Here is a 21,837-nt window from a genome sequence, read left to right as displayed (position 1 = left end):
TATTTACTGAATTTCTATCTCACTGCTAGGTTCCTTTCTTGATAACACAAAATAATTATCAGCACACATGACAACCGAACACATTATCTGGGTTAATTTAATACACCCTATGAAATTCACTTGACGATTCTCCTACCGATTAATATCGAAAACTGACAACTTGGACATAACCAATTTCATTCTCTAACATACGGAGAATTTTCACAAAATTTCCATGCATATTACTTGATTACACTAGATCTGACATAGCATTTGAGGCTTGTCTGCACATTTATTAATCAAACTTTCTCCGAGCGATACACAATTGTAAACAATAATCTTCCCTTATTTACATTTATTTCAAAATGACCTGCATCTTTACGTTATTCTTCCCCTGCATAGCAGGTGAAATGACATGAAATGGATCCAATTCATTAACCAATTTTATATTTTTGACCCTTTGGGGAAGATATGGAAGCTAATGGGAATGGGAAGCGTTTGCTGGACTTCTGTGCTAGTATGGGTTTAGCTGTTACGAATACATTCTTCAAGCATAAGGCTATTCACCGCTACACATGGGAGGCTAGGGGTACCAGATCCATAATAGACTATATCTTAACAGACTTTGAATTCAGGAAATCTGTTAGGAATGTACGAGTTTTTCGCGGATTTTTCAATGATACAGACCACTATCTGATCTGTAGTGAACTAAGTATCTCTAGGCCTAGGGTAGAGAAAGTGAAATCTGTCTGCAAACGAATAAGGGTAGAAAATCTCCAGGACGAGGAAATTAGACAGAAGTACATGGATATGATTAGTGAGAAGTTTCGAACAGTAGACAGTAAGCAGGCTCAGGATATAGAAAGTGAATGGGTGGCATACAGGGATGCATGTAGTAGAAACAGCAAGGGAATGCCTACGAACAACAGTGTGTAAAGATGGGAAAAGGCGAACATCTTGGTGGAATGATGAAGTGAGAGCAACCTGTAAACGTAAAAGAAGGCTTATCAGAAATGGCTCCAAACAAGGGCCGAGGCAGACAGGGATTGGTAAGTAGATGAAAGAAACAGAGCGAACAAAAATAGTTCTTGAATCCAAAAAGAAGTCATGGGAAGATTTTGGTAATAACCTGGAAAGGCTAGGTCAAGCAGCAGGGAAACCTTCCTGGACAGTAATAAAGAACCTTAGGAAGGGAGGGAAAAAGGAAATAAACAGTGTTTTGAGTAATTCAGGTGAACTCATAATAGATCCCAGGGAATCACTGGAGAGGTGGAGGTAATATTTTGAACATCTTCTCAATGTAAAAGGAAATCACCATGGTGGTGTTGCAAACAGCCAAGCCCATGGGGAGGAGGAAAATGATGTTGGTGAAATAATGCTTGAGGAAGTGGAAAGGATAGTAAATAAACTCCATTGTCATAAGGCAGCAGGAATAGATGAAATTAGACCTGAAATGGTGAAGTATAGTAGGAAGGCAGGGATGAAATGGCTTCATAGAGTAGTAAAATTAGCGTGGAGTGTTGGTAAGGTACCTTCAGATTGGACAAAAGCAGTCATTGCACCTATCTATAAGCAAGGGAACAGGAAGGATTGCAATAACTATCGAGGTATCTCATTGATTAGTATACCAGGCAAAGTATTCACTTGCATCTTGGAAGGGAGGGTGCGATCAGTCGTTGAGAGGAAGTTGGATGAAAACCAGTGTGGTTTCAGACCACAGAGAGGCTGTCAGGATCAGATTTTCAGTATGCGCCAGGTAATTGAAAAATGCTACGAGAGGAATAGGCAGTTGTGTTTATGTTTCGTAGATCTAGTGAAAGCATATTACAGGGTACCGAGGGAAAAGATGTTCGCTATACTGGGGGACTATGGAATTAAAGGTAGATTATTAAAATCAATCAAAAGCATTTATGTTGACAATTGGGCTTCAGTGAGAATTGATGGTAGAATGAGTTCTTGGTTCAGGGTACTTACAGGAGTTAGACAAGGCTGTAATCTTTCACCTTTGCTGTTTGTAGTTTACATGGATCATATGCTGAAAGGTATAAAATGGCAGGGAGGGATTCAGTTAGGTGGAAATGTAGTAAGCAGTTTGACCTATGCTGACGACTTGGTCTTAATGGCAGACTGTGCCGAAAGCCTGCAGTCTAATATCTTGGAACTTGAAAATAGGTGCAATGAGTATGGTATGAAAATTAGCCACTCGAAGACTAAATTGATGTCAGTAGGTAAGAAATCCAACAGAATTGAATGTCAGATTGGTGATACAATGCTAGAACAGGTCGATAATTTCAAGTATTTAGGTTGTGTGTTTTCCCAGGATGGTAATATAGTACGTGAGATTGAATCAAGGTGTAGTAAAGCTAATGCAGTGAGCTCGCAGTTGCGATCAGCAGTATTCTGTAAGAAGGAAGTCAGCTCCCAGACGAAACTATCTTTACATCGGTCTGTTTTCAGACCAACTTTGCTTTACGGGAGCGAAAGCTGGGTGGACTCAGGATATCTTATTCATAAGTTAGAAGTAACAGACATGAAAGTAGCAAGAATTATTGCTTTTACAAACAGGTGGGAACAATGGCAGGAGTGAACTCAGAATGAGGAGATAAAGGCTAATTTAGGAATGAACTCGATGGATGAAGCTGTACGCATAAACCGGCTTCGGTGGTGGGGTCATGTGAGGTGAATGGAGGAGGATAGGTTACCTAGGAGAATAATGGACTCTGTTATGGAGGGTAAGAGAAGTAGAGGGAGACCAAGATGACGATGGTTAGACTCTGTTTCTAACGATTTAAAGATAAGAGGTATAGAACTAAATGAGGCCACAACACTAGTTGCAAATCGAGGATTGTGACGGCGTTTAGTAAATTCTCAGAGGCTTGCAGACTGAACACTGAAAGGCATAACAGTTTATAATGATAATGAATGAATGAATGTTACTGGCAGTTGGCTCTTAGAAATGAAAATTCAAACAAACTAAGAATACTCTTTACAAAACCCTTCTAAATATCTACGTAGAGTATGGTATTTGCTACTCAGCCTTCAGGTTATGCCTCGCCTTAGGTCGGAAGGCACCATCCTTTTTACATGACCATGGTGACTGACGTAGGATATCCAGGAATCAGGTCCAGTTGATACTGTCCATCGGCTGGGTTCTCATACTGGATCTGATGATTCTGCGGCTGGGTCAGCTGGTCCACTTGTACAGCGGTGCCTCGGTGGTAGCCTGGTAACACTTCGTAACTGTTGTTACCTACTGAGCTATCTATGGTTTAGCTACTAAGCTTATGGCTACTATAGCATCCTAAATTATGTATTGGCATTAATCTAGGTGCTATCACAATCTGTCTCCGTCTGCTCACAGTTTATGGGTTTATCAGTCGATTGGCGCCGTGGTCGTCCGATATAATCTTTCCTGCACTACTTATAGACACTGTTCTGTACTCTCAGAATACGATCTCGGCACCTCGACGTTGGCCAAACACGCGTACTGTCGCACCACTAGGCGAATTGCAATTTCCACTGACTAACATGTTTCGCACGGCTCAGTTGTGAAATGAGACCTTTATCTGTGACTGACTGTCTATCTGAATGGTATTCTATTTCAAATCTAACTCGTAATGATGCTCAGAGTAATTACGTGCAGCGACACGGTTAGACCTAAAGTATTTGAAAAGTTCAAGTGTAGAAATGTCCACACCAAGCACAAATGTTCAAGATAAAACTGCTTCATGAGCACAAGTTCGAACAAGTGCGTTCATAAGCAAGTAAAGTTAAGAGTGCCTAAGCAGCTCAATAACATGAAGTAAAAGAGTAAAGAATGTCTCAGTACAAGCAAAATGTAAGAATGTCAAAATCCCAAACTAATGTCAGAATGTCTCTCCATGCTCTGTACGGCTAAATTTATCATCTCGGTCACCTCCTTTATGACTACTCTTCACTTCGGTTTTTCTCGGTCTCCTCCAATCACCAAGTAGTAATTAATATGACGCTTCCTCTCACTGGCTGGCAAGTTGTGCATCCTCTCCTGGGTTCAATTCCTCCCCTGCTCACGTAGGCCAGGGTTAGAGACTTTCTACCTTTTTGTTCGAGCTTTGCATTTTCCTTGACCAAAAATCTATATGTCCCCTCAACTTTGGTTATGTTTGTTGTGATTTGATAACTGGGCTCAATTGCATTTCTTTACAAATTTTATTTAATGTTTTCATCAAACTTTTTGGCCATCGTGGTCCTGGATATCGAGTGTACTGTTTCCCAGTCTTTCGTCTTGCAGAGCGCCAACCTTTTCTCGCCGTTTTCTAAGGAAAATTTATGACTGGGATGTCATTTTTACCAGCCCGCTTGTTGCAGGACTCAGCGCATGTCCTTGCTTAAGCTGGCGGTGGGCCAACCCTCGGCTCTCTCTTGATGATGATGATGATAATATAATAGTAATAATAATTGTATGGCCTCAGCTACCGTGTGCAGACATTTCAATTTGACGCCATCTGGCTGCCTGCTTGTCAATTTCGAAGTTCAGTTTTACTCTAGGCCCACTAGATGGCAGACCGAATAAACCGAAACTTTCTTGGGCGTCTATGGCTGAGGTCACCAGAGATCTTTTACATGCCAACATCGTACGACATGGAGTGTCAAACGGACTTTTTTCTGCCCTTCAAAAATCCGACTACCTCTGCCAGGTTTGAACCCGTTATCTTGGGATCCGGAGGCCGACACTCTACCACTGATCCACAGAGGCAGCTTACTTGATGATGATGCTTGTTGTTTAAAGGGGCCTAACATCTAGGCCATCGGCCCCTGATGGTATGAAAATGATAAGAAATGTAATGCCAAATTCAAAGTCCGAAATCCTCCACTGACCACAATTCAAAACGTGAGGACGAAGACTGAATGGATGTATATGAATTTAAAACAATCAGCGGATGCGAACCGCAATGCCTCACATTCACAGAAAATGACATAAAACAATAGTATTACTGATCAAAGGATTGCTTTTATAGCATAATACTGAATCGATGATGCTTGTAGTATAAAGGAGTCCAAAATCCAAGTCATTGGCCCCTCATAATGGTACTTATCGCTAGGAACGTAGAACCATGGTATTTGTCGTGTTGCAGTACTAATCAAAAGTAGTGTAGACTCGCAGTATTCCACACATTATGGTACTAATCACAGGTGATGAAATTCGCACATGTAATAGAGACCTGTGGTGTTTCGCACATTGCAGCACCATTTACAGGCAACGTAAACCTATGGTGTTCATCACATTAAGTGTACTAACCTCAGGTACTCGCACTATCCTGTGGTGTTCCTCATATAGAAGGTACTAATCATAGGCAAGCTAGAACCATGGTGTCGCTCCTAAAGTGGTACTAATCACAGGTACTGTAAAAGCTGGCAACGCACTCTGTTGCTACTAATCACAAACCTATTTTGTACCTAACATAGTCATACTCTGCGCAAATAAAAGCAACCCATGGTGTTCCCTGCATGGTGGTACAAATCACAAGGAGTTTCATGGTTCTAATACAATCATCCCCTGGTCGCCTCTTATGACAGGCAGGGGATACCATGGGTATATTTTTCGTCTGCGTCCCCCACCCACAGGGGGTTGTGTGTTTGGTCCGTGAGAGGTATTTTATTTCCCTCGAGTCCGCTGGCAAGCCGGTTAGGACCCCCCATCCACCACCTTGGACGCGCCACGTGGAAGTACCACCTCTCCCCCTGCTACGCCAGCCCAGTAGATTCGTGGTGGCTCTCTCTTACCTTGCTATACAAGTTTTATTTCATTGTCCAACTTTATGGAATAAATATAATTGATACCAAGATACTATTTCAATGAGGTCGTATTGATACGGGGTCAGTATATGGAACAGAGTTCATACCTTCTGATGAGTCAGTTTTGCTATCATAAGAACAGTAATAAAAACTGTTCCGGGGTTTTCGTGGAGAAGAAAGAGGTGAAAGAAAGTGCTGGTGTTGAATGGGTCTAACTACGATACCAAAATTAATTTAAAACTTTAAATAAAGGTTTCTTTTAGAATCTCAAACTTAACAAATTTTTCACTTGAAATAATAAGGTTACAGGTACAATGACAATTTCAAGAATTGAAAAACCCAAAACTCTGAACTTTAACAATTTCTGGGCTTCAAGCCCATAGTTTACAAATTTACAATTTCGCAAATGAGGTATTATTTAGACAAGGACAGAAATCCCTCAATTCAAGAGCACTTTGCTCCAAAGGTTACAAATCTATAGCCTTTCCGAGGCTATTACCGGGAATTCACGATCTCAGAAAAGAGCTTACATGTTCTCCAACATAACGAATTTCTTACAGCCTCCAACAGCTCATTCCAAACAAGCGCAAGGTTCTTTGGGTTCCGACTGAATTGAGACTTCCTTTAAACACAGCATTTGCTTAAGCTACATAGAACAAGTCCAGCTTTCTCAATTTGTCAAGTCTATATTGGTCATATTGGACAATTCCCTCCGCGCCATCATGGAACTTGCCCCCAGAACTTTCCAGAAAACTAAGATTTCACTTGAATTTAAATGTGCAACACGAGTCCAACCGTCAACCTAGACTTTGGCATCAAGAAATTTTAAACGACATCACAATTATTTTATTAATTTGTTAATTTTAACATATACTGATCATATTTATTGTAACTTATGTATAAGGTTTTTACTTGTATGTCATTCTACTTCCATCAATCCTCTTGTTCATCCATATTAATTTAGTTTATGTCTTTTGTTTGCAATTTCGGTTAAGCTGATGATGGTCCAAAAATGGACCGAAACTAGTACCTGACACTATCATATGTTAATGTTTTGTTAAACGTTAAATATTGAGAAGGTGGAGCAATAAATTCTTGTATTCATTTTAAGTTAATCTATTACCCAACCTACCGGGCCTTCGTGGAAAAAGAACAAGTTAAATTAATGGCCCGAACACAAACTGAATGGAGGTGTACCCTTACGCTCCTAGATAATGAAGTATAAAATCCTAACGGGGCTCTCAGCCCGATGATACAGGGGCTAATCCCAACCTACTGAGGTGACTCGATTGAAGGTTAATTTAATGCATTACAGGAATGAAAAACAGTTACAAAGTTGTAGTCACCTCAAACCAAGCTGAAGGGGAACTTGAGAGGGTAACGCACTCTCTATCCCCGATTTACAGTTTGAAGAGTTCATGAAATTTTACATTAGCCAAAAAAAGTTTTTACATTTTAGAAAACAGGAAGTTACCTAATTAGAAATTTGAACCTACCCCTCGCGTAAGTCTGTGGAGGTAGCTACAGAAAAATAAGACTGATGGTCATTACCTTGGCTGATGGACTGCCTTGCGAAGAATGACCCAGATAAGTCGCAGCTTATATACGCAAGGGGGCGGTTCTAGAGAGTTCTGGATTAATCCGAATACACCCTCTCAATTATATTGGCAGAATCAAAAAGTTACACCCCAAAACCAACAGGAAGCCTGTGATAGGCTGAAAAATGATTACAGAAAAATAGTGACTGGTCAAATTCAAAAACTGGTGGAATGAGAGAGAAGTGTTGCAAACCTAGAAATATATATTAAAAAAAAACAAATGAAGAATAATTTAGTTGGAAAACATAAGAACACAAAACTTCTTTAAATCACTAATTCCGCTGGACTGAGTGGCTCAGACGGTTAAGGCGCTGGCCTTCTAACCCCAACCTGGCAGGTTCGATCCTGACTCAGTCCGGTGGTATTTGAAGGTGCTCAAATACGACAGCCTCGTGTCGGTAGATTTACTGGGATGTAAAAGAACTCCTGCGGGACTAAATTCCGACACATCGGCGTCTCCGAAGACCGTAAAAATAGTTAGTGGGACGTAAAGCAAGTAACATTATTATTATTAATCACTAATTCTTCCGTCTTGCACCAGAGTGCATGATCACAGTCTTTTGTAGAAGCTTCTCCAATACAAAAAGTCCTCTTAGTTTTGGTTACTGCATTGTTGGGATGAAAGTTCCTTATGGGGATCACTGTAAAGTACTTCGGTGTCAATAAAATGAATGACTTTTATTCGCGTAATCACATAAATGGGATTGTAAATAAATGGTACAGATCTCTACACATGGTTGTCTGAATATGGAGAGGAAAGTGTTGGGACAAACAAATACACCCAATCCCCGAGCCAGAAGAATTAATCATACTCGATTAAAATTCCCGACCCGGCCGGGAATCGAACCTCAGGCCCTGAATGCTGACCATTTAGCCAAAGAGGCAGACAATAGTCACTTTTACTATCCATAATATACTGATCGAGCGGCTGCATGGTGAGGGTCATGTAGCTAGAGATCGGGCTAGCTAGGAAGACGTCTGGTCGTGCCTGCGTACTTAGGACAATCCAGCGTAGTGCATCCCCTCCTTCCCAGTACAAAGACAGTTCAGTGCATAAGTTTACACTCAGTTGTCGAGCGCTGTTTTCTAATTTCTCGTTGTGTAGTAACTGTGGTTAGTGGTTGTGTACGTTAGGCCTATCTGTGACAGTATGGAAGACGTTAAAAGTAACCTGCATCGTAAGATGCCCAAGAGTCAGGCGGTGCAGCAATCTCGAACGTTATAGACCTTTGGAAAGGGAGGCAATTGAAGAGAAGTTTGTGATAAATTGTAAGAAAGTTCAGGAAAGAGTAGCAGCTGCTGCTGGAGTGTCAGAAAGTTCTGTGGCACAGATTAAGAGCATAAAACGAAAAGCGATAGAATTAGAAAAATGTATGTATAGTCTGTGTGAAACACCAAACAAAAAAAGAATGTTCATGGAGAATGTTACTATACTCCGTACGGCTCTACTTCTAAATTGACGTTTTAGCAGATTTTGGCTCTGTCTGGTGGTTATGCACTGAAGCATAGATATCCAGCCAATCCAAAGCTGCCATTCATATCGATTTATATCGGCAGAGCACAGTCTCGAAACTTAGTTGCCAACTCTAATATTTACATTCGCCACGTGGTTAACCTATCTCGCTCAGCGTGTATGGTATTCGGTACGGTTTACGATCTTTTGCATTTTCCTTCAATATTTAGTGTTTTTCATATTGTTGGAGGGTTCCAGTGACTCTGAGATCAGTAGAGTGTTCCCTTTGTAGGCCATAACCTCCTTTCTGTGCCAGCCATTAGTCGTTAGTGATGTGTTATTTCCTCATTCTCTTTTATTGTTAATAATATATTCTCTTTTAGTGCCAGATATTGTTAGAAAGTGTAGTTCTTGTGAATTTGTTTTCAATCCATATTCATTCGTTTTTCTGTGTACTGTTTTACAATTTACAAGGGCTGTTTACCGCGGTCATATTGCATCAGCTGTTCTCGCAGGCGTAGCGCGCTGGCAACAGAGGGAAAGCGATGCTCATTTGTTTTGCGAAACTTCAATTTAGAAGTAAGGCCGTGCGGAGTATAGACTGGACGACTTTGACGAAGGTTACATGTAATGTAACTATTCTTATGTTTAGACCCGTATTGAAATTTGCTATAGTTTGCATACATATTTTTATTTTTTAATTTTCTCTTCCACCTATTCAATACAATTGATTTTGTGTTGTCAGAAATTCATTTTACTACAACACTACATTAAAAGGTACATGTTTCGCTCGGTTTCCGAGCATCCTTAGCCTTTGTAACTTACTTCAAGGTTAAGACCTGTCATAGTTAATTTGCTTATAACTAACTTGTACTTAATTATGATCCTAAAAACTAAGTGGTAAAATATGCAAACATAGGCATTTGTAAACACAATGGACAGTTTAACAATTTAAAATTACAGTGCTAAAATAGGATAGACATTGATTCTAATAACACTGACGTCCAAAACACAGTAATGATATTTGGCCAAGATTCCCAAGTTCTTCGTTTTTTAAAAACAATTGTTAGTTGACTTATATATTATTATTATTACTATTATTATTATGTTGGTGACTGCTACTGCAAATCTAAGCTGAATTCTACTGCATGTAAGTAAGTATTTCAGTTGTTTTCTTATATGGTACTTTGATAAATAGTTTTCCATGTTTGATTGCAGGTTAGCTGCTCAACTGCAGCACTCTGCATCTTAACCAGGATATAACTGTCTTTTGTTGTTAGAAGTTTAGGTACTTCCCACAACTGTTGCCAAATATTCAAAGTGACTGAAGAACTCATTCTTTATGGGCCTGGGCACATCTTGACTATTACTCTGCAACTAACAAAAGAACCTGCGCAAAGCTCACTTCTCCGCGCATTCTCTCCGAGTGGATGTCTGACATCATAGGGAGTAGTGGAGGGGGTCACATGCTGTCTGGCCACTGTACTGCACACACTGTGAAGCGCGATTACACAAGAGTTTCGCTGTCACTTCTGTATCCGTTTCAGCGCTCTTGTTGTTTTGTCAGTTTTATTCACATTTATTTCTTTAGTTGTAGTAATTGTAGTCCTATAATTCCTTCGCGTGTAGCGTGTACTGTATTGGTAAATGTTTTTATGTATATAGTGTTGAACAGTGTTACCTAGCGACCTTCAAGGGTCATTACTCATTACGGAGCACATTAACCAGGTGAATAAACTAAATTCTTGACTGTGTAAAAAACAGAATTAGAAGTATCGGCAGTTGCGCAACTGGTATGCCAACACACATACACACACACACACACACATCTAAAGCCGCTCAGCAGCGGAATAATTGACGGCAGCCCAGTCTTTCAGCTATATAGTATTCTAGTGAGAGTGTCATTTGAGTGTACAGTAGCTGCTACTTCGAAGTCTGGTAGCAAATCTGGACGGCCTGTAAGGGGACACGCCAGAGAAATAGTATATAACGTAGCTGCTCACCTACGAGAACAGAAAACAGCTCATAAACTGAATTATAATGTAGTGGCTTCAACAAGTGAAGCAACAGGGGTTTCTAAGTCACTGGTGAAACGTATTTTAGCGGAAGGGAAGACATCTATGGCCAAGGGTCGTTTGCATTTTCCTACACCTGATGGCAAGAAAACAGTCCACAAGAAAAGGATCGAAACAGACGACTTCACAAAAGGTGTGATACGTCGGAAAGTAAGCGAATTTTACGTGGTGAAAAAAACTGTACCTGCCCTGGACAAATTGAAGTGTGTTAAAATCGGAAAAGATACTTGACTGTAGCAGAGAGTATCTTCGACGTTTATTGAAGGAGATGGGGTTCCGGTGGACTAGGTGCCGTAGTTCTCGAACGTTGTTGATAGAGAAACCTGACATTGTGGCATGGAGGGGAAGGTACCTCAGACAAATTCGTCAGTACAGAGAGAATGGTCGGAAAATAGTGTATTTAGATGAGACATTCGTTCATTCTACTCACTCTGTCCCATCATGCTGGCAATCTGATACAGAGGTGGAAAAATTACAAGCTATAGGGAAAGGTCCTCGCATTATTGTTGTGCACGCTGGGGGAGAGGAAGGCTTTGTAAACAACGCCTTATTGATATTCAAATCAAAACAAAAAACAGGGGACTACCATGATGACATGAACTTTACCAATTTCTCAACCTGGGTGGAAAGGCAACTGCTACCGAACTTAAGTCCAAACAGTGTGATAGTATTAGACAATGCTAGTTATCACAGCGTACAAGAGAATAGGAAGCCAACACTGTCATCGCTCAAAAAAAGACATCGTTTATTGGCTTACGCGCAACAACATCCAATTTAAAGGAAGTTTGACCAAAGCGGAATTGATGATGTTCGTAAAAAATGTTCCCAGTGAGAAGACCTACAAAATTGATAAAATGTTGGCCAATGCCGGTCACAGTGTTTTACGTCTGCCACCCTATCACGCAGATCTCAATCCTGTTGAGTTGGTGTGGTCAGACATCAAGGGAAGAGTGGGTGAATCTGTGTCAGACTCTCTAGAAGTGAAGCGAAGACTTTGCGAACAAGCAATTTCTGAATATTCAGTGTCCAAATGGAAAAACTGTTGCAAGCACGTACGCGACATAGAAGATAAATATTGGTCCAAAGATGCCCTCATTGATGACGCCATTGATAGCTTCATTATTTCTGTGAATGATGGCAGCCCCTCTGAATATGAATCAGAGTCCGAGGATGAAAGCAGTAATCAGGAAGACGATGGTGAGATGGCAGATGAGATATGAGAATGACAGGTATGTCACACTGCCTCGTATGACTTAATCCTTTTCCTTCATAAGCGTGCATGAATTATTTTTTGTTGTTCATATTATGTCCTCTGTGTGTACGCTTATTGGAACAGTATATTTTTATTTATTTTTTTATTTTTAAAAATATGGTTTACAGCTTGGGTATCGTAAATATTTAACTCAATGCTTAATACTTTTGGCCACTTTACATTTACTTTCGTTCTTTTAATTGCCTTGCGTTTCCGGCTTTAATGAAAGAATAATCTCAATCGAAGAGCCTGTCTGCAGCTACTTGCAGTATGTGTTAACGTCAGTTTGACAGCCGGCATGCCTGTCAGCCAGCTGCCCGTATGCTTGTCCTTGATTCGTCGGGTAACATCGGGGTGAACCGAAAACAAGCTGCGCGAACCGAAGTAGCCGAGGGTTCTTTTGTTTGTTGTCGGTTAATAGTGACAAAACCCATGGGTCTAACACACATCAGGGATGCATACCATACAGCCTCTCGAAGGGAGTATTTCCCCGTAGAGAGGGGGCACTGTTTTGTGTCAGATTGTTGGCCGAACAGCAAAACATGTTTAGGAATTGATATTGAGCAGTAGCTGGTAACGAAATGTGTTGAATTCTGAAAGTGATGCAATCAGGTGCAGATCCTCCTTGAATTCAACGCATGCACTAGCTCAGCTCTTTATTCCATCCGTTAAAACCAAGGAACAGAAAAACTGATTAAAACCTGCTCTAATTCCCACACAAACAAGAGTCTATGGTGCAGCGAAGTTTCAACTTGTGGCACTGGGGTATTCTCACCAGTTTCACATGACATCACTTGCCCTTCTCCAGCTTGTCCTCTATTCTCCTGCTGGGTGAATAGCATGGGAAAAAGAGCTGATGCATGAAGTTCAAATTTGTATGCAGAACAAGAGATGCCAACATACAAAGTGGTTGTCCACGGTGGCAGTGTCTGCTGCAGATAAGGGAAGGTTGTGTTCAACCCAGACAAGTGAGAAATAATATTCAGACAGTGAAACACTATTATTGTCACTTTTTGTAGTGTCTTGCAATGCCCTTCGATGTATCCACACACTTCATATTTTAGCTTCCGCATGGAGTGGACAGTCATTGCATCATCCGTGTTTAACTGAAAACTCACACAGACAATTCACAAAAAACATGCCATGGTAAAATTTCAATGGTTCTAGACGTGAAAACCTTTCTGTGAACTACTCTCGGGAGTACCGATTCGTTGCAGATGGTTTTTGTCCACAGTCACTTTGTTCTTCATTGTATTTACTTTTACACATCTTGCTATTTTATTTAATGTTGCTCTTCACTTCGCTGGAATAAATGTTTGCACAATAATAAGAAACTTTCAAACTTCACGGCCCTCTTTAGTCTTTTTTTTTTTTTATATTTTGTAGTAGTTGGTAATGTCGGCCAATGCCCATGATCCTTGGCAGAAGCAATGGATAATGGCACCTGGACCCCCACTACTTCAGGTTATAAAAGTAAATATACTTCTAAGGGCAGGTGGGTTGGACCCTAGCAGGCATAATGAACACATCTCTCCTCCAGAATCACTTCTAGGTAAGAATAGCAGCATTGAAACTAACCTATTATGTAATAATCCACTTCAATTGGCTGAGATACAATCATATGAAGTCATTTCCTCCAGTCAAGTGAAATACATTCCGTTACCAATCCATGCACAGTAAAAACACAACTAAATGCAATCTCTCAATGCTACAGTGTGCTTAAGCAATGAATAATGACATGTGCTAAATTCAATTAACGGTAGGTTATACAAGAAATCGTCATTCTGCAAGATGGCGGGTGGCTCCTTGGCTGTTGCAGTAAACACACCTATCCTCTACAAGGTAGAATGTTGATGATAATCCGTTACCAATCGCAGCACAATAAAAGCGCAAGTAAATGTAACATGTGAAGAAAACAATGTACAATACAGAACAACAATAAAGATATGTGAAACTTTACCAGAATGTAGAGGAGGGTAGAGAGTTGCTGCAGCATTGAGGAATTCGTGCACCCGGGCATTTACGGGGAACGAGCTCTTACAATAAGGGAGATTCGGCAAGATAACTATGGAAAAATCGTTTTCTCCTACCGAATCCCGGAACCAAGTAGCTCCTGTGTTGAGATAACGCCACCGGTTTTCAATATTCTCAGTGTGCACGGCAGGGCGATTGATGGGCAACACCCTCCTGTTCTCCCTATTGACGTGACCACTCTTCTTAGTGACTACAAACTGAAGAGTGTGGTTCACGTGGAGGTGCACGAATCCCTCGACCTCCAAGCAGTCCGATATGATTATTGTGCCCGGGAGGATCCAGTCTTTAATAACGGCAAGTAACGTGGCTTCATCCCTTTTTTCGACAGAGAGTACGAAAAAGTTTCTGAAGTTCTCAGTCTCCACGCCTCTGAAGAGCCACTGCCCTTCTATCCGCCTGGCCAGCTACGAGCACAGCCATTGGCTGACAAGGTATCATTTCCAGAATTCCTAACTCGCTGATTCCGTTACCAACCAGCGCAAAATAAAAACCTGGCAAAAGGCTCTGTTAGTAGTAGTAGTAGTAGTAGTAGTAATAGTAGTAGTAGCAGCAGCAGCTGTAACCTTGCATGGCAAGAAAAGAAATGTAATTTAGTATCTGTAACCTATCTTTGCAGGTATAACTTTACATCCCGCAGCCCAACGTTTATAACATTACAAGGAAGTGAAAATAATGCAAATCTTACTTGGAATTCCTTTTAGAGGAGAGATGTGTTCATTGCGATGTCTACCATCCTGCACCCAGAAGTATATTTACTTTTATAACCTAATGAAAAACAGCACCCGCCATCGGCCATGCTAAAGTAGCTACTTGCATTATCAATGGTCAACGTGAACAGAATGTGACATCATTGCAATCAATGCTGATGAATACATTGCGTTACCAACCCTTGCTGAATAAAAGCACAAACACAATGTAAAGGAAATAATGTGGGACAATGTGAAATACACAAGAGCAGTAATTAAATACTTACGTTAATGTAGAGGAGGACATAGGGCTGCGGCAGTTTTGAAGAATTCGTGCACTCTTGTGTTTAGGGGGAAGGTGCTCTTGAATAGGGATTCGGCAAGATATCCCACAAAATACTCTTTCCTCCTGCCGAACCGTGGAACAGAATAGCTGCCGTGCTTGAAATGCCGCCACCGATTTTCGATATTTTGCGTGCGCACGACAGGGCGATTGTTGGGCATCGCCCTCCTGTTCCCCCTATGGATGTGATGACTCTTTATCGTGCCCACAAACTCAACAGAATGATTGACGCGGAGATGTACGAATCCCTCGTGCTCCTAGCAATCATACGCCTTCCAGCAATCGGATATTATAATGCTTCCAGGCAGTATCCAGTCCTTTATCACTTCGAGCAAAGTGACATTGTTCCTTCTCTCCGCAGGTACAACCAAAAAAGTTTTTATGGTTCTCCCTCTCCACCCCTCCAAAACACCACTCTCCATCCACACGTCTGCCCCTATTATACTTCCTTTTACCAAATTTACTTTCATTACAAGATATTAGAATCATTCTGTATTGACGGTTTTCACTTTACAATGGCGAAAAATGCGAGTATCCTCCTATTCAATACATCATATATTCCGTCATTAGACGGAGCAAACAAATTCAAACATGTTTTGGCTCGCTTGAGCCATCTTCAGTGAAAAAATTAAGAGGGTTGGAATAATTTACATAATATAAGTTGAAAAAATGCTAAAAAACATAAAGAGCAAATGAAAAAACAAACAAAAGAGAGCCTAGACGGAAACAAATTTTTTTTTTTGCTAGTTGCTTTACGTCGCACCGACACAGACAGGTCTTATGGCGACGATGGGACAGGAAAGGGCTAGGAGTGGGAAGGAAGCGGCCGTGGCCTTAATTAAGGTACAGCCCCAGCATTTGCCTGGTGTGAAAATGGGAAACCGTGGAAAACCATTTTCAGGGCTGCCGACAGTGGGTGGGGTTCGAACCTACTACCTCCCGAATACTGGATACTGGCCGCACTTAAACGACTGCAGCTTTCGAGCTCGGTAGGAAACAAAATTAGCACAAATATACAATATTTACATCAATATGCAGAGCAAAAAAACAATTTATTGCGACAAAATTCAGTGAAACAGGTGTAAATTTGAAATAATAATTGAAACTTAAAAAAACAACTGTGTTAACCTAAGAAACAAGGGAATGAGAAAACAAATGATGCAGATGGAAATGAATAATAATAGTGGACAATGTGAAATACACAAGAGCAGTAATTAAATACGTTAATGTAGAGGAGGACATAGGGCTGCGGCAGTTTTGAAGAATTCATGCACTCTCGCGTTTAGGGGGAAGGTGCTCTTGAATAGGGATTCGGCAAGATATGAAACAATGAAGAAAGGGACCGCTAGATTGAGAAGATATTGAGAATGCTGCTATTTCTAAAGCCTTAAATTTCATTGGTGTTTTTTCTCCTTGTCACAGGCTTTTCGCCTGCAGGTTATATCAGGCTTGGTTTCTCATAAATGTTTGCTCCCGCTCTCCTCCTGACCAATTTGATGTGATGGGTTTCCACTAGGATGATTTTGACAGCAATTTCAAACTGTTTTGTCATTTTTACTAAACCAATAATTTGTAAACTATGAGGTCCACAACCTCACCATGTGCTACTATTATACATTTCCATCTGCATCATTTGTTTTCTCATTCCCTTGTTTCTTAGGTTAACGCAGTTTTTAGTTTCAATTATTATTTTAAATTAACACCTGTTTCACTGAATTTTGTTGCAATAAGTTGTTTTTTGCTCTGCATATTGATGTAAATATTGTATATTTGTGCTAATTTTGTTTCCGTCTAGGCTCTCTTTTTTTTTTGTTTTTTCATTTGCTCTTTCTTTATGTTTTTTAGCATTTTTTCAACTTGTATGTGTTTAGTCCTCAGCCCAAAGGCTGGTTGGATTCTCAACAGCTCCGCCATCAGCTGTCATAAATGGCCTAGGCATCACTGAAGAGGTGTACGAGAGAAATGAGGAGTGAGGTAGTTTCCCGTTGCTTTCCTCACCGAGCCAGTAGTTGCTATTACATATCAGTCTGCCAAGCCCACTGAAATGCATGCACCAACTGACCCTATGAGCAATATTTTCACATCATTCATAGCAGGGACTGGCTGCATAAGGAATGGCATTGCTAGCATCACTCATACCTCAGTCACTTTCATCTTGTCAAAGCCAAGGATAAAGTTGAGACAGATCAATGAAAGTAACAATATTGCTCTAGCCCATACCAGAAGACATAGTGCACTGTAAACACCTGCCAGCAAAGGCATTTTTTTCAACTTTTTTATAATTTACAACTTATATTATGTAAATTATTCCAACCCCCCTAATTTTTTCACTGAAGATGGCTCAAGCGAGCCGAAACATGTTTGAATTTGTTTGCTCCGTCTAATGACGGAATATATGATGTATTGAATAGGAGGATACTCTCATTTTTCGCCATTGTAAATTTACTTTCGTCAATTTCGACAACAATGCCAGGCCCACCAATTTTTTTTAAATTTTTTTTATTGGCCACCACCCAGTCTACACACACCTCTCGACAGAAGCTGGACCAATCAACTACTGTTTTGCTAGAAAAACCCAACTCAAGCTTCACAATAGGACCCAGCGGCTTGGGTTGAATGCACCACAGGACGATGCAATATCGTATTTTGAAGAGCTTCAAAGAAAGTGTTTTTTCGTGCACTCACAAACCATCCGCACCTTACACCCCCTTCGAATCGACGACACGAAAAATTATACGAGTGCCATTCATCACACTCACAGTCAATTTAACTTCACGTCCACACTTTTCACACACTCGGTGATTAGGAAGTAAGCCGTATCTTTCATACAACTGCACTAAATCATTTACTTTTCCCTCATAATCACGCACAAAACCTCCTACATTAATTATACATCCATCGCAAGCAGCCATTTCCCAACACAGACTGCGCTCCTATCGCCCTACAGAATACCTCGGGGCTTCCCCAGACCCCCTTGACCAATCGTGTTTCCACACAAAACTAGATGCCTAGGGCCGCTTCGCGGCTTCTAAATGTCCAGATCCTATACTAACCGTCCGCACGGCAAGAACCAGTCCAGACCAATCGTGTAACAATAATCACTACCACCAGCTATCAAAACTAGACGCCTAAGGCCGCTTTGCGGCTTCTAACTGTGCAGACCAATGGTCTTGTCCAGATCCTATCCTAACCGTCCGCACAGCAAGAATCTTGTCCAGATCCTATCCTAACCATCCGCACGGCAAGAACCAGTCCAGACCAATCGTGTAACAATAACCACCACTACCAGCTATCGAAACTAGATGCATAAGGCCGCTTCACGGCTTTTAACCACCCAGACCAATGGTCTTGTCCAGATCCTATCCTAACCGTCGCACGGCAAGAACCAGTCCAAACCAATCGTGTAACAATAATCACCACCACCAGCTATCAAAACTAGATGCCTAAGGCCGCTTCGCGGCTCCTAACTGTCCAGACCAATGGTCTTGTCCGGATCCTATTCTAACCGTCCGTACGGCAAGAATCTTGTCCAGATCCTATCCTAACCGTCCGCACGGCAAGAACCAGTCCAGACCAATCGTGTAACAATAATCACCACCACCCGCTATCAAAGCACCTTACTCATTAGTTCCTAAGTACAGAGGTTGGCAGAACTGAGCACCAGTTTTGCGACTGTGTAAACAAACGATAGTCGCTCCGCACGCGGCTAAATGCAGCGAGTGCTGAGGTGCGAGAAGTAAAGCAATGACATCTTTGCAAATCTAGGCCAAGCTCTGCCATGAGAACAGTGACCCCCATTGGAGGCCACACTCCCTTGGAGAGGCGACGTAAAGCAACTAGCCAAAAAAAAAATCTCACTGTTCAATTGGATAATGTAAATTTACTGTATAGTTACCAACCATTGACAGTAATTTTTGTTACAAACATTGACGCCGAGCACTATACCCTTTCCCCCTGACTGTTATACTGTAAATAATTTTATAAACTTTATAATTTCCTATGAGTGCGTCAATTATTCTTCAGAGCACCACTGCTGAACTCTGCTCTAATTACCCAGTAATTTTAAGCATTGGTGCCGACGTCTTATTCTTTAAACTTATATTGTTTAACCATCACCATTGTACAAGAGTTTCTCATACTTAATTTGTGCATGTTAAATACTAATCAGGTACCTGATTTTTGCCTTGAGGAGGTAATTTGACTGATGATGCACTCAATGAAGAGTGATACATGTCTCAAGCGGAATTAATAATAAATTCCTAAATGTAAAATTTATATGTATTGAATAGGTGACAAAATAAACCATTTAGCATCCTACAGGCTCTTAACTATCGCCGTGGCACATACTGCCCACACAGCAAGAAAAAATGTAATTTAGTAGCTGTAACCTATCTTTGCAAATCCAGGCCAAGCTCTGCAATGAGACACACTCCCTTCGAGAGGCTCTTAACTATGGCCGCGTCGCATACTGCCCGCACAGCAAGAAAAAGTTAATTTAGTGGTTGTAACCTTTTCTCACATTTCGTTGGATATTTCCTTAACAGTTGGTAAAAATTGAGCATTCGTCGCCATAAGACCTATCTGTGTCGGTGCAACGTAAAGCAACTAGCAAGCAAAAAAAAAAAAAAAAAATTGAAAAGAGCATCACCAGTCGCCAGCCTCTGTGTACAGCGAACGGAGTACACTAGGCATCTACCGATTTGACCAAGGGACGTCAGATAGGATGGATAACATTGAGGAGATTGGCACAAGCAGAAGCAATGGCAAAACTCAGCTAAGGGCCCCAGGGGCCCCTTTAGGTCACCTCTCACAAGAGGCAGGGAACACCCATTGTGAACCAATGGTTTGGACCAATAACAATCAAAGATATATTGCAAACAAAGCATACCAGTAATGAACATTTTGAACCAGGTATTTCCATACACGTCTAAAATATCCAATGAACCCAAAGTTTATATGTAAGTGGGCACTTTGTGCTAGTAATACAAACAGCAACTTTCCAATACATACCGATGATGAATTTTTTCTCGAGGAAGATCTTTACACGGTGTCCTCATTCTCTTTCTGCTGGCAGTCTTCTTGGGAGGTAGCAACATCCTAAGATCTTGTACATTAGTAGTATCTGAAATACCTATATCACCATTAGAATTTTCCTCTTTTACAACAGCAGAAGTCGAACATGTTCCACCCTCAAGCTTTTCCTTCTTTACTGAACAGTTAGTCAAGCCACTGTTGTGCACCTCTTCTAAATTGGGTTCTTTTTCCACATTCACTTCTTTCTTAATTAACGATTCATTACGATTAGAAATATAATTTTCTTCACTTCTCACATTCCGAATAGTTTCATAAACTGGTTCTTTCTTAATCTTTGTACAACTGTTAATTTCAGCTAGGTCAACTTTTTCTTCCTTTATCTGCTGCACCCATTCCTTCTCAAGTTCATCAAATTCAGATTTTATTCTCAAATCTTCATTCTCGATGTCCTCCTTTTCTTTCTTTATTGATACTTCAGGTATGACAGATTTAATTTCCGAATCCTTATTTAAAGTAGCGTCTGAATCCCTATCATTGATATCCTCTTTCACATTCACTTTCGAAATATTGGTCTCACTTTCACACACACTATTACTCAGTTTTTCGCACTGAGATTCCTCTTCGTCCATCAGCTCAACCCAGCTTTTATGCGCGGAAGTATCCATTTTCCAAGACAATTCAGCTGCCCCGGACGAATTCAGACTCCCTCTAGACTTCAACGACCTGAAATAGTAACAAGTCAAGATATGTATCATTTAAGTGGATGAACTAGCCAATAAATTTAAGACAAATGTCCTTCAATTAAAAACTTTGTCCTAAGCCAACATTGTTATTACACAATTACAAATCAGTCATCACCTTATACCATCCATTTCCTCATATCTCCAACAGTTATATCTGCGTAAATTCCCCTTCAACACTTCCTTCTTAAACTGTTAACATACTAATATTGCACACGACTCTAAATGATAACATCGACACATTCAGAGGACACCAACACAACCTAAATCCAACAAACACAAATAGCGCGGGAAAACTGCACAGTGCAAAGAGAATGGCACAGTGGACACAGCTGCACACTAATGGCGCGTATATGATCCCAGAGATTATAGTAGAAAGATTCAAAATACTCCTCCAAGCTGCATTACATTGACACAAGACAAGTAAATGAATAAAATAGTTCCATCAATCACCAATAGGATCGCGTTGTATCACACTAGGTATATTATTAGCGCCAGTTTAACTCAACAGTGGCATTCCAAAATGTGTGGTTGTTTTAAAGAATATGTTAGTTTACTGCTATATTCCGTGTGCAAATCCATTTAATTTCATACGTTTCCCGTTAACACAGAAATAATAAATAAGTGAATTCCAGCTATTTCTCGACAAAATGAAAAACAAGGTAGACCTAATGTACGGACACTTTCGGAAAGGTCAAAGGGTTTTTAGTAGGCATTTTAGAAAAGACTATTATAGTGAGAGCACAACTTCTGCCAAATCCCATTCCTTCAGCATTCACATACAGTACTTTCCTCAGCACAAACAAGTGACAGCCACAGCTAGTAGACCTCCGAAACGACGACAGCCTCGAACACATCTTTGCTTTGA

The 21,837-nt window shown here is 40.7% G+C and overlaps 1 protein-coding gene across 1 annotated transcript in view; it reads right to left on the bottom strand.

The window, feature by feature from the left end:
• Slbp (Stem-loop binding protein) overlaps positions 1-21,276 on the bottom strand; it is a 42,301-nt gene extending 21,025 nt beyond the window's left edge. The window contains exons 1-2 of the mRNA XM_067149911.2: positions 21,088-21,276; positions 20,206-20,952 (exon numbers count right to left, since the gene is read on the bottom strand). Of these exons, the coding sequence (XP_067006012.2) occupies positions 20,206-20,952; positions 21,088-21,101 (761 nt within the window). The 5' untranslated portion in view covers positions 21,102-21,276. The remainder of the gene's footprint in view (positions 1-20,205; positions 20,953-21,087) is intronic.
• Between the last annotated feature and the right edge of the window lie 561 nt (positions 21,277-21,837).

This window comes from Anabrus simplex, chromosome 1 (genome assembly GCF_040414725.1).
Source record: "Anabrus simplex isolate iqAnaSimp1 chromosome 1, ASM4041472v1, whole genome shotgun sequence".
NCBI lineage: Eukaryota > Metazoa > Arthropoda > Insecta > Orthoptera > Tettigoniidae > Anabrus > Anabrus simplex.
The sequence above is the reverse complement of the archived record's forward strand: the minus strand, read 5'-3'. Positions and strand labels throughout refer to the sequence as shown.